The sequence below is a fragment of the Neomonachus schauinslandi genome, chromosome 4 (assembly GCF_002201575.2).
Source record: "Neomonachus schauinslandi chromosome 4, ASM220157v2, whole genome shotgun sequence".
Classification (NCBI taxonomy): Eukaryota; Metazoa; Chordata; class Mammalia; order Carnivora; family Phocidae; genus Neomonachus; species Neomonachus schauinslandi.
In genome coordinates this window covers 134,702,745-134,718,805 of record NC_058406.1, presented here as the reverse complement: position 1 = coordinate 134,718,805, position 16,061 = coordinate 134,702,745, and the positions used below count along the sequence as shown (strand labels likewise).

Sequence of the window (16,061 nt, the reverse complement as noted above, 5' to 3'; positions counted from 1 at the left end):
GGCCAAGCGATGCTCCGAGGAACGAAATTCCTGCAAGTCAAAAACATTTTCCACGAAAAACCTAGCAGATCGCTGCCTGTAGGGGACCCCTAGGCACCAACGATTTAATTCACCGATTTCAGTTTAACCATCGCTCCCTACCCCCGTCCCCTGCTACGACTACACTGCACTCCTGGGTCGCCAGTACTCGGCAAGTGGGTGGACCATCCGTTGCTCCGCCCCGTGCCCTGCGCGCTTGCGGAGAGGTCCAAGGTCAGAGGTTGCGGATCCGTCATGGCGGCGCTGTGTCGGAGCCGTGCCGTAACTGCCGAGAGCCATCTCCTGCGAGTGTTTCTCTTCTCTCGGCCCTGTCGAGGCGCAGGCACTGAGAGTAGCTCCGGGAGTGAGAGTTCCGACTCCACAGAGCCTAAAATGGGCCAAGGCGGCTTCGCGAGCGCTTTGGAGCGGCATTCGAAGCTGTGGCGGAAGGCGGAGCTCGGGCAGAAGACAGTGAGTGGCGGGAGCTCGCCAGAGACGCGGTGGACGGGGCTGGGGTTTGAGGGGTGCCCCGGCGTGGTGGGTGGAGTGGGAGTTGGGGCGGAGCCTGGCCTACGGGTGGGGCTAGGATCAGGGGTGTGTCTTGGCCTTGCCGCGGGCTAGTCCGCAGAGAGCTAGTGGTTGGTGTTTTTCTCCGTTTGTTGTACTTCTGTGCGGCATTTACGTGCTGGACTTGCTTTGTCCGCACTCCTTTGCGCACATCTTCCTGGGTGAGTGCTGGACGGGAAACCAGCAGGGAGCGCTGCCAGTGAGGCGGTCTAGGGCGACTCCTGGGTCTCAGAGAGGAATTGGACTCCCATCGGGGAAGGCTGGGCGCTCTGCCGTCTACTTCTTTATAACACAGAAGTTCCAGCGTGGAGCTTGGTGTCTGGCGTGCAGCGCTTTTTATAAATATTTGTTAATCCAGTGAATAGGTGAAAGAGAATTACTCTCTTTGAACTTGAGAAGCGTTCAACCTGTCAGTGCTTTGCTTTCCTTTTCTGGAAATGACAAAAGTTTCACATGTCTCAGGCAACACTTTGTAAAATAGGATACAATAGATAAGTGAAATGGAACAGATAGACATAAATACGAGTCACATTTTTTAATTAGATTCAGCAGACATGAAATTGGATGTCTGGCAATGTTAAGTTATATAAAAATAAACACTCTCAATTTCTGTACTTATTTCTTTGGAGACCAGCCCCCAACAGTTCACAGACTGGTAGTGTCCTGGATTATAGAAAACTACCTGGAATTTAGTAATTGTTAATAGTTATTATTGACAAAATTTTTCTAAAATCCAAGGATTAGAAGAACCCTGCTGTATTAGGTTTCTGTTTGCTCCTGTAACAAGTTACCACAAATTTAGTGGTTTAAGACACAGATTTATTATTTTTAGTGCTGTAGGTGAGAAGTCGATTGATGTCTCACTGGGCTAAAATCAAGGTGTTGGAACGGTTTTGTTCCTCTCTGTATGTTCTGGGTGGGATCGGTTTCTTTGCCTTTCCAGCTTGTAGAGGATGCTTGCATTCCTTGACTTACTGCCCCTCCTTCTATCATTTTCAAAGCCCGCAACAGTAGATTGAGTCCTTCTCACAGTTACTAGACTCTTGTGATTACTTTGGACTCACTCAGATAATGCAGGGTAATCTCCCTGTTTGAAGGTTAACTGATTAGCAACCTTAATTCCATCTGCAATTTGATTTTCCTTTGCTGTGGAAGGTAACATAATCACAAATTTCAGGGATTAGGATGTGGACATATTGCGGGGGGGGGGGGGGGGGGGAACATTTTTGTCTACCATACCTGGAGAAGTCATAAAGTCCTAAAAGGATGCCGGTGACTGACCTGAAACTGACTAATGGATGGATTTAAATCCATCCTTGGTGGATGGCTTTGAGGATTAAGTGCGGTAAAGTAGGAAAAGTATAAATATAATTCACATTTCCCTTCCCCAAAATATTTTTATAGGTAAGGGATTTCTTATTTCTCATCTTCCAGCATTTCTCACTTACACCCCTTCCTGCATGTCTTATCACCACATTCCAAACACATTCAGAAACTACCAGAAAATAATTCTCATCTGCTGAGTTAATTGTGGCAAGTGTGAAATTATAACATCATAGGTAGAGTGTTTGAAACGCCATGTGGTGATCATACTTGGGGGTTTCACATGGTAAGCAATGTTTGTTTACTGAAGGAAACAACCAAGGTATTTGAGCCTGATCAGGATTCCATTGCCTTCCTTTCTCTTTGGTTTTTCCAAGAGGAGGCTGGAGTGTTTCTTGGAAGTCCCAGCATATCTATTAAAATTGTTCAGTCCAGCTCAGGCTGAATAGAGTCTCTCTGAGCGGTTGTTCTCTGCCTAACACAGTTTAGAAAACATTATTCTACTAGATGGAGGTTAAATGTTTGATTGTGGGGTGCCTATGTGGTTCAGTCGGTTAAGTGTCCCGACTCTTGATCTCAGCTCAGGTCATGATCTCAGAGTGAGTTTGAGCCCCAAGCTGGGCTCCACGATGGGCGTGGAGCCTATTTTTTAAAAAATGTGGTTGTGACATGTGGTTCACATATTATTCAAAATTTTTCAATATTTCGGTTTAATGGAAGGAAGGAAAATTCCCTGGAGAGGAGGGTATCAGGAGGCTGGGTTGTAGTCTCCATTCTAAGAGCTCTTAGCTTCCGAACATTTCCAGGTGTGTGGATCCCTTTACTCATTGATGCCACTGACTCCCTGATCTAGGTCATTATACACAGTGGACAGAGTTAACTTCCTAAAGTTGGCCTCTGTAATCAGACTTAATGAGATGCTCTTTTTGCTTTGCTTGAGAATCTTGTAAGCCCTCCTTCCCACTGCCTACAAGATTAAATACACATCTCTCCATCATCAGCCTGCTGCCATTCAGGACCCAGTCCAGTGCAGAGATTATAGAGTTTAGGTTCCGTTTCAGAAGGCCAGGATTCAGAGACTGGTGCAGCGATCTTACTAGTTAACTTTGGGCAAGTTACTTAGCCTGTCTTAGTTGGCTTTCTTATCTCAAAGTGGGCATAATACTCTAACTGGGGTTATGGTGGAGTTTGCATGAAATAATACATTTGAAATGCTCTCAGTCCAGTGACTGCTGCAGAGTAAGCTTTAACTTAGTACATTTTAGCTTTGTGTGGCCTCAGCCATTTCTCCTCCAACCTCCTGCCTTCTGAGAATAGTTTCACAGAGAGAGATGCTTCCAGGATTGCATAGTTCTTTGAATGAAATCCACTGCTTTCCTAAATAATTAATAATAATTAAACTTTAATTTAAAAAAATATGCACATGCCATTCTGTTTAATCCTAATTTAAGGTCATTTGTAATCATTAGTATGTTAGCTTGTGGTTTCAGAGAAACGTGTGCATACTTCAGAATAAAGCTTTTCCTGGCTTTTTTCCCCACTAGAATATAAATTTCAGAGGATAGAAACCTGGTTTGTCTTGTTCTGTTATATCCCCAGCACCTAGCACAGTGCTTGACGTAATAAATGGGCACTAATAAATGTTTGCCAAATGGGTGAATGAATGAATAGTACACATAGTGCATATTTGAACTTCATTATCCTGGGCTGTCTTTGTTTGTTTTCCTTCTAAATTTTTATTTAAATTCTAGTTAGTTAGCATGTTGCTTTCAGGAGTAGAATTTAGTGATTCATCACTTACATCATAATAAGTGCCCTCCTTAATACCCATCACCCATTTAACCCATTCCCCACTCACCTCTCTGGTATCAACCCTCAGTTCTCTATTGTCAAGAGTCTGTTAGGATTTGCCGTCCCCTCTCTCCTCTTTTTTTCTTTCCTTCCCACATGTTCATCTGTTTTGTTGCCTAAATTCCACATATGAGTGAAATCATGGTATTTGTTTTTCTCTGACTTACTGACTTCGCTTAGCACAATACGCTCTAGCTCCATCCATGTCCTCGCAAATGGCAAGATTTCATTGTTTTTGAATGCTGAGTAATATTCCATTGTATACATACACCACATCTTCTTTATCCATTCATCAGTCTATGGATTTGGGCTCTTTCAATGGCTTGGTTATCATTGATAATGCTGTTACAAACATCGAGGTGCATGTACCCCTTCCAATCTGTATTTTTGTATCCTTTGGGTAAAGACCTAGTAGTGCAATTGCTAGATCATAGGGTAGTTCTATTTTTAAGTTTTTGAGGGACCTCCGTTCTGTTTTCCAGAGTGGCTGCACCAGTTTGCATCCCCACTAACAGTGTAGGAGGGTTCCTTTTCCTCTACATCCTCGCCAACATTTGTTGTTTCCTGTGTTATTAATTTTGCTGTGTTGTCCATGAGTTGAGATCTGTGTGTTACTGCTCAGAAACAGTTGTATAGCTAAGAATAGTAGGGGTTTCAGCATATCAGTTAGGTGTGCTTATCCAGAATAATAATTGAGCAAAACAATTTTAAGGGTAATGAAACTGAAAGTACCACGTTAGTTTTAATGTTAGTGCTATTGGAAGTTTTTAGTGCTTTTCTGACATATTTATGATGATGAATATGAGCAGTTGTGAGGTGTTGAAAGAGATTCAACTTTGTGAAGAAACTCACTTTTTGAAGTTTTCTGGATCCAGTTAATTGGAGAGTATCCTTAGTTTGCAAGATGAATCAAGTTCACTGTTGTCATATGGTCAAAATTTTTGAAAAAGTATAAAAATATTTGCTTACTTTAAAAAGGAAATTCAAATAGCATTGAAGATTATAATGGGAAAGGTAAAAGCCCCCCCTTTCCTTTTCCTTGCTTTCCAGGCTGGAGAATGTGTTTGTTTGATTTGGTTTTGGTTTTGGTTTGGTTTGGTTTGGTTTGGTTTGGAGTTGTTACACAAAAGAAACTTTATATGCAGCAAATAAGGAGATCATAGGGAATCACTTGAGAGTGTATTTTTTGTTGGTGGTAGTGGTGATGGTTATTTTTTGTTTTTTGAGAGAGAGAGAGAGAGAGAGAGAAAGAGAAAACAGGGGAGGGGTAAAGGGAGAGGGAGAGAGAATTTAAGCAGGCTTTGCCCAGTGCGGAGCCCAACATGGGGCAAGATCTCATGACCCAGAGATCATGACCTGAGCCAAAATCAAGAGTTGGACACTTAACTGACTGAGCCACCCAGGTGCCCCTAAAGATTTGATTTGTTTTGATATGATTTTTAAAGATTTTATTTATTTGAGACAGAGAAATGAGCAGAGGGAGGGGCAGAGGAAAGGGGAGAAGCAGACTCCCTGCTGAGCTCAGATCCTGTCATGGGGCTCCATCCCAGGGCCCTGAGATCATGACCTGAGCCAAAGTCAGACACTTAACCAAATGAGCCACCCAGGCGTGCCTGAAAGATTTTATTTTTAAGTAATCTCTACACCCAAACACAAATTGGTTGGTACTGTTTTGAATTATATTATTACTGTTTAAGTGTGTAAGTTCTGGATTCAGATAGTCTCAGTTTGAATCCTGGTTCTTCTGTCATTTACTAGCTGTGTTTTCTTGGGAAATTACTTAATATCTGTATATCTTTGTTTTCTTTTTTGTAAAAATTCTTTGTCATGAAGTTATGAGATTAAATGAATTTATTATTTAAACACTTAGCACAAGTGCCTGATGCTTAATAAGCACTCCGTACAGTTTAGTTGCTGCTGCTGAAAATTGCTGTTTTCAGGTTAAATATAACTTTGAATATTTTTCCTTATTGCATATGTATAATGTGTATATACCTCATTGAAAAAAAATTGCTTGGTATCCCATGGTATGGGTGTAGCATAATTTATTTAACCAGGCCTTCATTAATGAACTTTAGGTTGTTTTCTGTTTTGTTCTTTTTTCTTTCTTTCTTTTTTTTTTTAATACAGACAGTGCTACAGTGAACATTTATTTATTTTTTGCATGCTTATGGGATATATGCTGGGTCAAAGTGTATAGATGGTTTGAGTTTTGATAAAGAAAACCTGTTTGTACCACACTCCCACTTGGAGTGCATGACAATGCCTGTTTACTCACCTCTGTCCATGTGGGATATTTTTTTTTTTTCCTCATGTGGGGTATTTCTTGATATTGAGCCCTCAAAAAAAATACAGAAATTGGGAACTAGGGTTGTTATTCCGAAATTGGGATCTGGGGTTGTTATTCCTCACCACTGATATCAACTTGCGCTTTTTATCAAAATAACTGCAGGTTCACATTTTTTGACTTCATAATAAGTAAATGCTATCAATTTGAACCATAAAATAGACATCCTAACAGAATACTACAGTTATGTCATATATACTGGGGTTCTATGTAATTTTCATTTATATATGGTTTCTGCTCAAAAATTTTTCTGTGTGAAAATAAATATTTCACTGTTGCCCAAACAAATCATTGTTTCTTTGTCTTTGCTTTTCCCCCTGGAATTAGCTTCCCTGCCTTCAAATTCCATTATAAAAATCACCTCTTCCATTGGTGTTTATCCTCTCATCAACCAGACGAAACTCCTTTTGAAAGTCCTGGAGCTTTGTTTTATATTCCCTTTATGGTACACACACAACTCTTAAGTTATACTGAAGTCATTTAAGAACTTGTTCTAGCCTGTTTTTTAGATTGTAGTTCCTGGAGATCAGGGATCATTTTTTATTCACCCTTTACATAAGTTAGGAGTTGAATATATATTTGTTGATTTATATTGGAATTAAACTTACACAGTTATAATATCTTGGGTGGCCTATTATTAGATTTAACAATATATATGCATAGTCAACAATATAGGTTGAAGTTTTACCCATTGATTTCATTCTTATCCTTAGAGTGCCAACTTCGGTATGTGTATGGGCACCTAAGAAGTAAGTGATACTCAGTAAGAGCTATGCAAGTTATCCTCAAAAGGAATCTTCCCCTGCAGACAGGAATTTTATCAAGGGCAGTTCATCATGAAATACTTATCCTAAGATTTCACTGAAGCTACTAGCTAAAGGGATCTCAAATTTAAATGACCTAAAATGCCATTGTTCGGTATGGGGGTTTGTAGGTGCTATACTCATCCCATGCTCACTTATCCATTTCTGTTTTTCTTTGGTTTATTACCTTTAATACTGGTTTGTGCAGCTATCTCTTCAATTAGTTTTTTATTTGTTTGGTTTTTGAGGGTAGGGACCAATTCCTTTCATTTTTGTAACCAACATAACACATTCTTATGTATAGAGGACCAGGTAAATGTTTGCTAAGTATATTTTTTTTAACTTAGATACTTTTTCCTCTTTTTTTTAAAAGAAGTACTTTAAAAACTCTGATCCTCTTATGTCTCTTAGACAATAGAGATTTGTAGAATCTGTTAAGCCAATTGGAAGCTCTGCAATAGCAGATGACCTATCTTATAGCCACAAGATGGCAATAGTTGAGCAAATATTTGGTTTTCTGCTTTGTGACTAATACTGTATCTTAACGGTAGAGGGTAGCATATGACTTGCAGCTCACTGAAAAATGGTTTGCAAGAGTTTTCGAGACCACACAATAGAACATTTTATTCTTTTAAGGTAAAGAATAACATTTTACTATTTTATTTATGTAGAATACTGATGTTATAAGACAGTTTATAGTTTTATTTTAGCAATATATTACATTTCATGCAGATTTTAAAAAATGTTATTTTTCACTTTTTCATGAATTTTCTTATTGATATTTTTTACTTCAAGATGCTGGATATAAATCAGATATTTTGTTCTTTCAGAATATTGGGAAATTCCAAAATATAGCTTATTTAAAGGATTTGTCTTAGTATCAAGGAAAAAATGCTTATTTTTAGTGTAAGTTTTAAGCCTACTATATTCATATAGTAGCAATGTTCTGTATTTTATTTAAACTTTTGTTTTCTTCTGTTTTATATTGACAACTTTAAGAATTATACCAATGTTTTAAAAATAATTATGTAAAGGAATGTTGAAAAATATTTAAGGTTTTAGCTGTGGGGCCAGCTGGTTTTTACATTATGAAATTCTAGGTGAGTTATCCTGAGTTAGTAAGAAAAATCTTTTGAAATGTTTAGTTTCACAGTGGAGTCTAACATTTTCAAAGCATATTTAGAGAAAATTACCAGTTAATGTAAAAACAATGGAAGAGTGAATTGAGGTAGGTATAAATGTCTAGGGAGAAGTCAACACCTATAATATACTTATAATTAATACTATACAGTTCCTAAAAGAAAAGATAAATATATTATATCCTGTATGTATTTTGTTTCATGGGTGGTCATATGATCTGATCATACCCTATGAGAGTCTTTTATGACTTCCCAAATCAGCATTAACTTTGTGTATCTTTATTAGCTCTCACTTATGCTCAGAAATCTCTATTCTTTTAAGGTGTTTGGGTTTTATTTTTCTTTTAAAGATTATATTAAAATTTGCTCTTTTAATTATATAATAATTTTAAAAAATGTTTTAAAGCATTTTTTAAGATTTTTTTTCTCTGTGGGGGCGCCTGGGTGGCTCAGTCGTTAAGCGTCTGCCTTCGGCTCAGGTCATGATCCCAGGGTGCTGGGATCGAGCCCCACATCGGGCTCCCTGCTCAGTGGGAAGCCTGCTTCTCCCTCTCCCACTCCCCCTGCTTGTGTTCCCTCTCTCACTGTGTCTCTCTCTGTCAAACAAATAAAATCTTTAAAAAAAAAAAAGACCTTTTTCTCCTTTTTTTTTTTTTTTTTAAAGTAATTCCATAGCCAGTGTGGAGCCCAGTGTGGGGCTTGAACTCAGGACCCTGAGATCGAGACCTGAGCTGGGATCAAGAGTTGGACACTTAACCGACTGAGCCACCCAGGTGCCCCAAAGAGTTTTTTTATTTTAAGTAATTTCTACACCCAAGATGGGCTGGAACTCACAACCCCAAGATCAGGAGTCACATGCTCTACCAACTGAGCCAGCCAGGCGCCCCTATATTAATAATAATTTTTATAACATGATTATGTTCCCTTAAGTTTGTTTTTATCTGTTGGCATTAAATAATAAAGGAAATAAACTATCAGAGTTGAGTGGAGCCTGGTTTGTAGGGATTTGGGAATAAAATTAAATAGTTGATTCGTTTGGGTTTTGCCTTGCTTCTTATTTTTTATTTTTTTAAGATTTTATTTATTTGAGAGAGAGAGAGAGACAGAGATAGTGAAAGAGAGTATAAGCAGAGAGGAGAGGGAGAAGCAGGCTCCCCGCTAAGCAGGGAGCCTGATGTGGGGCTCCATCCCAGGACTCTGGGACCATGACCCAAGCCAAAGGCAGATGCCCAACCGACTGATCCACCCAGGTGCCCCTTGCCTTGCTTTTTAAAGCACTCTGCTCTTGGCCACTGGCAGATGAGTGGTAGACTTCCATTCTTGGAGTCAACAGTTCAGCAGCTCCTCCTCTTTGGCCAGTTACCCAAATTGAGATGGTTGGGTTCTACCAAAAGAGATACGTGTACACAAGCGCACAGAGTATTTATCCCAGAGAGGTGAAAACTCATGTTCATATAAAAACCTGTACATAAATGTCTATAGCAGCTTTATTTGTAATAGCCAAAAACTGGAAACAGCCCATATGTTCTTCAGCTGTTGAATGATTAAAGCAAACTGTGGTACATCCATACCATGGAATACTACTTAGAAGTAAAAAGAAACAAACGATTGATACACATAACAACTTAAATGACTCTCAGGGGTGTTATGCTGAGTGAAAAAAGCCAGTTCCAAAGGATTATATAGTGTAAGTCTGTTCATAACACTCTTGAAATGACAAAATTATTGAGATGGAGAAGAGATCAGTGGTTGCTAAGAGTTAGAGATAGGGGTGGAGGTTAGAAGAAAGATGGGGAGGTACAAAAGGGCAACATGAGGGATCCTTGCAGTGACGGAACTGCCTGTAATGTGACCGTGGTGGTGAATACATGAGTCTTCACATATGATAAAATTGTGTAGAACTAAATACACATACGAATAATTGCATATAAAACTGGTAAAATTTGAATACTCTTGGTGGATTGCATCAATTGTCAGTTTCTTGGTTTTGGTATCTTACCTGGTCTTAGATGTTAGCCTTGAGAGAACTGGGTAAAAGATGGAAGGGATCTCTGTGTATTATTTCTTTTAATTACATGGGAATTTACAATGATATCAAATATAAAGTTGATTTATTTTTTTTAGAAAAAGGATTATTTCATAGTCTGTCAGGCCCAGCACTGGTAAGACCAGTGAATTCCATAAAGATGAGCCCATTATCACACATCATTTCCTGTAAAATGATTTCTTTGGTTAGAAGTGTGGAATACCATGACAATGAATAAGAGATTCTCTTAGTTTATGGTGGTTTTGAAAGAAGTTTTGTGGGTAGAAAGGCAGATCCATATTTAGAGTAAGTGTTTATTCTGGTGATACTACATCACTTTCCTTTCTATATAGAATGGCCCAGTGTAACCTGCTACCAGGTAGCCATCTGATCATTTCAGGGAATGATGCTATATTGGAAGCTTATTTTTGGTCTCTGCTGTTGGCAGATTGGTCATTTAGCAGTGGCTGTAGCCAGATCAACATGGGTGAGTAGAAGTCAATGTTTCTGAATCCATGCATAACCTCCATTCCACAGAAATTCAGGGACCTGCCACCTTGGTGAAATTTTTCATTGGCTAACAGTCTGGGACGTGTTGAGATACCCCTTCTACCACTAAGACAGAAGCACATCCTTGCTGCTGTAGCAGCTTTGTTCTTGAACCCATTTGTGGGGACAGGAATAGCTGGGGAAAGAGGATGACATCCACAGGACTGGTTATCATCCCCTGATTATTAAGATTCCTTCTTGCTAAAGAAATCATTTACATGTGACTGATTTATTTTCTCACTCTGCCTATTCAGAGAGGTCTATCCACATATCTCTTTCCCAGACCTTGTCTTGTCATCTATTTCTCAATCATGTGCCTTCTAAATCCCTGACCATCCAGCAAAATCATTAGTCACTTTACACAAATTAATATAGACCCATACCTTAGGCTGTCTTTCCTTCCAGGCAAAGCGATCACGTGCACTGCTCAAAGTTTTGCCCATTGGGAGGCTATTACTGTCCTTCAGGACCACTCTAGCTCTGCATTATGATTCACCTAGTGAGGTCTGTCAAAGTCTCCATTCTACATCTTTTTCTGCTACAGATACTTGAAATACTGCCACCTCTGCCAGGTCATAAAGCCCAAGTGGTAGAGTAGCTTGCTTGGTAGTCTGGACCTGTTGCAGAACTTTGTCTTATTCTGGGACCCCCTCAAAACAGGCAGCTTTTTGGGTTACTTAAAGAGTTGGAGAAGAATGTCCAAATAAGGTATTTTATTGCCTCCAAAATTCAAAGAGACCTAGTAAGTACTGTGCATTGTTCTTAGTGGAAAAAATGCACATCTCGACATGTCCCAGACCACTGGCCTCCTAGGAATTTCACCAAGGCCCAGCATTTTTGTGAGATTTATTCCCACCCTCTGGAATACATGTATCTAGAGTAGTTGCAACTTTCTGCTTCCGGGGCCAATAAGTATGTGTAATAGACCAACATGATATCCTGTGGAATGAAATGGCAAAGTCCTTGTCGACCAGTTTATGACACAGAACTGGTGAATTGGTATAACTCTGAGGTATATAGTCTTTACTAGCAGATCTAGAAAAAGAAAGCATTTGTCAGATCAGTTAGCGCATACCAGGTGCTGGGGGATATTTGATTTGCTCCAGCCATGAAACCACATCTGGAACAACAGCTGCAGTGGGACTTACCACTTGATTAAGTTTGTGATAAAAAATTGTCATTATCTAGGATCCATTTGTTTTCTTTAGGGCCACATAGGCAAGTTAAGTGGGGATGTGGTAGAAATCACCACCCTGCATCTTCTAGGTCCTTGGCACTAATCATTGCAGTGCCTCCAGGAATGTAGTATTGCCTTCAATTTACTTGTTCTGTAGGCAGGGGAAGTTGTAGTATTTTCCACCTCTCCTTTCCTACCCTAATAGCCCTCACTCCACAGATTAAGGAACTAAGGTGGGCATTCTGCCAGTTGCTGAGTAATTCTATTCCCATTATGCATTCTAGAACTGGAGAGATAACCACAGTGAGTTCAGGGGATGGGCCTGAGCTAAAACTCCCATTAATCATGTGACCCCCACCATAAGCCTCTATTCTGACTGGAAGCAAATTGAGTCTGAAGAGTTATGTCAGTTCATGTAATTCTTGGAAAGTGTGATTATTTCTCCTTCCCCAGTGGACACCCTGGTAAATAGTCATCACTCTCTTTAGGAAAGCTAGTAGGAAGATTGGCAGTATAAATTTTTAGCTATGCGTTGTGAATTGTGTAAGACTGATGAATCACAGACCTGTACCCCTGAAACAAATAATACATTGTATGTTAATAAAAAAAATAAAAAAATTTTTTTTAACTATGTAGCAGGATCCTTCCTCAACGGGACATGATCTTCTCTTCATTCAGAGGACTCAGTGTCTGGGAATTTGTTCAGGTTTGGGAATTTGCTGAGTGGCCCTGACAGTCAGTTGTGGTGATGTAGGCCAGACTTCTGTTCATTAGAACTATAGAGTTTTCCCATCTATTTCATTTCTGGGACACCTTAATCAATCAGCCAACACCAAAGAGCTCTTCAAGTCAGACTGTTTTGATTACTGTTTAGGCGCTCTCGAATAATGATAACCATGCCCATCATATTATTGGCTGGTAAGTGCTGACCTGACTCCTGGAAAACCATGATCTCATTATCTCCACTGAATTCAGAGAGCTGTTATTGGAAGCAGTTCCCACCAATCAGTCCTAATGCGGAGAATAGTCACCACACAACAATTCAGAAAAGCTGGTGCTCCCCTCACCCCTTAGCTTCGGTGAACTGAGTATCTTATAGATCCTGCTAGGGACCACAGTAAGGGCTAGGTGAAAAGGTCATAAATGATAAATCCACTTCAACATTCTATTATTTTCTCCAAGCATATGGATACCTTCCTCTGTGGTATACTAAGGAAGTTCTGGTATTTCAACTTCATATAGTGTAGTCTGTCTTTGGGTTCAGGTTTGATTCAGCCAACCAAGTAAACTATTAAAAGCCATGCCTAGCCTCTGAAGCTAACTTATTGTATCTGAATCTCTGCTGAGTAAGCCCATACTAGTAAATTTGGCCCAAGGCAATACTGTCTTCCCTTCATTCTGACTCAGTACCCTTAGGATCCATTCCCCTACAGATTCTTAGTTTATATTGATATAAATTAACAAAATCATGCAGTTCTTTTGGTGTGTACTGTACCTCTTCATGGACTATACTTTGTATCTCACCCCTTGGGGTCTGCTGAGAATTGAATTTGGTGATAGATCTAGTGCTATCCAATAGAATTTTCTGTAATGATGGAAATCTCCTATACTATCTGGGCTGTTTGCATATGGCTGTTGAGCATTTGAAATGTGGCTAGTGCAATTTAGGAACTGAATTTTAAATTTTATTTAATTTTAATTAAATTTGAATAGCTACACGTGTCTAGCGAATACCGTATCGAACAGCGCAGGTCTACAAGCAATGAGAAGTGGGAGAGATGGGTGCTTAGGAGGATCAATGAGCCCTTGCAACTACCTCAGGGTAGACCATTGCAGGTAATTCAGGAAAGGGAAGACTAACCTCCTCAGATTGGGATGGAAGGGCTTCTTCTACCAGCAAAGGATACTCGGCAGAGTTTAGGGGCTTAGGGGGTCTGCAGGTTCTTCAGCATCTGCCCATATTCCCATTCTGATTTTCAGGATTCACCACTACCTTCCTAATCAATGCCCCAATTTTAACACTAGAGAATCTGTGAAATTGGGAACTCAGTTTGCTTTGTCATTCAGTCATCGGCAGAATTAGACTTTTTGGTTTTTTTTTTTTTTTTTTTTTAAATCTCGGGCCTGAGGCTAAAGGAGATAAAGATTTCTTTTAGGACAGTTATAGATGCTTTCAGATCCCTTATGTTAACCTTTAGCTGGGAATTTAAAGCCCTGAGGTTATAATTTTCCAGTTCACTTAACAGCACACTTTATACTTTTGTATTTTACCCTAATTGATAGGAGGCAGAAGTTACTTCCCATGACAAAGCCTTGTCTTCTATAGGCACTTGGTTATAGGTGTCTACAGATGTTAATTTAAGAAACTGCTTTGCCAGTGTACCCCATGGACGAACAGTGTCCCTTATTGTGGAAATGGGATCACTAATGCCTTTAGATTGAATCAAGAGAACCAACCCCAGATAGCTCAGAATTAATTTAGACAACCCTTCTTACAGTTGTATTCCTGTGGAACCATTTTGGTAGTCTCATCTCCTTGAGTTCACAGCCTTACCCCTAGGGACTTTTTGAGTGCCTATTTATGAGCCAATTCCTGTCCTGGGCAGTTCTTCTGGACTTTATTTATTTGTTGTCCCTGTGTTTTTGTTGTGCAGGGTTAGAATAAAAAGTAAAAGTAGATAGCAGTGCATTTTATAGCAGATCCCTGAAAACATGTTTTGACTATTGAGTTTGTTAAACATTGGAACTTGGGTAACAGAAAGGGAGGGTGCCATGGATAGGATGAAGATTGATTTCAGAAGGTTCTTTTTAGAATAGTCAGGAAATACATCCATCCTATTTATTTGTCTTCCAGGAACTAAGATAATATATTTATGTAAACTTTTTTAGTAGTAAACAAGACAGATATCTCCTTTTCCATCTTGAAGTATAGCAAAGAGGACAGACATTTAACAATTGATTTTAAATGTGATGACTTATTAAAGAAATTGCATAATACTAGAACTAGAAGATGTAATGTTAAGTGAAATAAGTCAGAGAAAGACAAATACCATATGATTTCACTCATATGGAATTTAAGAAACAAAACAAATGAACAAAGAAAAAAGAGACAAAAAACCCCCAAACAAACCCAGACTCTTAAATACAGAGAACAAGCTGGTGGTTGCCAAAAGGGAAGTGGGTGGGGGTGGGGGAAATAGATATGTGGGATTAAGAGTGCACTTACTTTGATGCGCACTGAGTAATGTATAGAATTGTTGAATCATTACATGGTGCACCTGAAACTAATATAGCACTGTATGTTAATTATACTTCAATTAAAAGAAAGAAACTGTATAGTACTGTGTTAATTAGGATCTTAGAAGATGGCATTTAATTCAGTTTTAGAAGTGTCCCATATTCCAGAATGGGTGGAAGTACAGTTCCATTTGTATACCTGCATGCCTTATCTTTTGGTCAGACAACCTCTGTCTTACTAGAAACCTTTAAGGCATCCTTTGGGTCCCAGGTTGTGTCTGTTTCTCCACTTCCCTCCCAGCATCTGTGAGGGTGTGGCTCAAGCTCATCTCAGAGAGAGGGACAGACAGCCACTAACTGATTATCCAGCCTCCTCTTGTAATTCTGTTTCTCCCTATCTACATAATTATTCTCCTGCTACTATGATATACCTCTATTATAGAGATTCTAGACTTTTTTTTTTCTTATCATGCCCCTTCACTAAAAAATTGTTGAGCATATGTTCCAATATTTACTAGGAAATTGTCTTCCATTTATAATGTTTATTTATAAAATCCTTTTTACATTTTAGAATATTTAAGAATTCCTATTACTAAAATTTGTAGGTATCCAATCCAATTTTTCTTTTACAAATAAGAAGACAAATTTAAGACTTAAATGACTTATTCAAGATTTTTTAGCTATTTAATGGCAGAATTGGTCATAGAACTGAGGTTTCCTGAGTATTTCTGTTTTTCTGCCGTATGTTTCCTTCAAGTCTTAAAATAATGTTTCTATCTACTTTCCATCTTCTGAAGCAACTTGCATTTAAGAATCACTGTTTAGCCATATTACGTAGTTTTGAATAGCAGGTATGGTACTCACATGTAAAGTGAGGCAGTTGGACTAGTAGTTGATATTTCATGTTTCTTTTGGCACTGATAGCCTCTAATTCCAAGCTATATATTGAATGTCCTCATATGCATGAAAGTTATATATATTTAATATACATTGAAACTTTAAAGTAATACATAGACTTTGTTCT

At 39.0% G+C, this 16,061-nt stretch overlaps 1 protein-coding gene across 1 annotated transcript in view; it reads left to right on the top strand.

The window, feature by feature from the left end:
* The first annotated feature begins 269 nt into the window (after nt 1-269).
* The window catches only part of MRPS28 (mitochondrial ribosomal protein S28), a 111,250-nt gene continuing 95,458 nt past the window's right edge, over nt 270-16,061 (top strand). Inside the window, exon 1 of the mRNA XM_021688653.1 lies at nt 270-489. Within this exon, the coding sequence (XP_021544328.1) occupies nt 274-489 (216 nt within the window). The 5' untranslated portion in view covers nt 270-273. The remainder of the gene's footprint in view (nt 490-16,061) is intronic.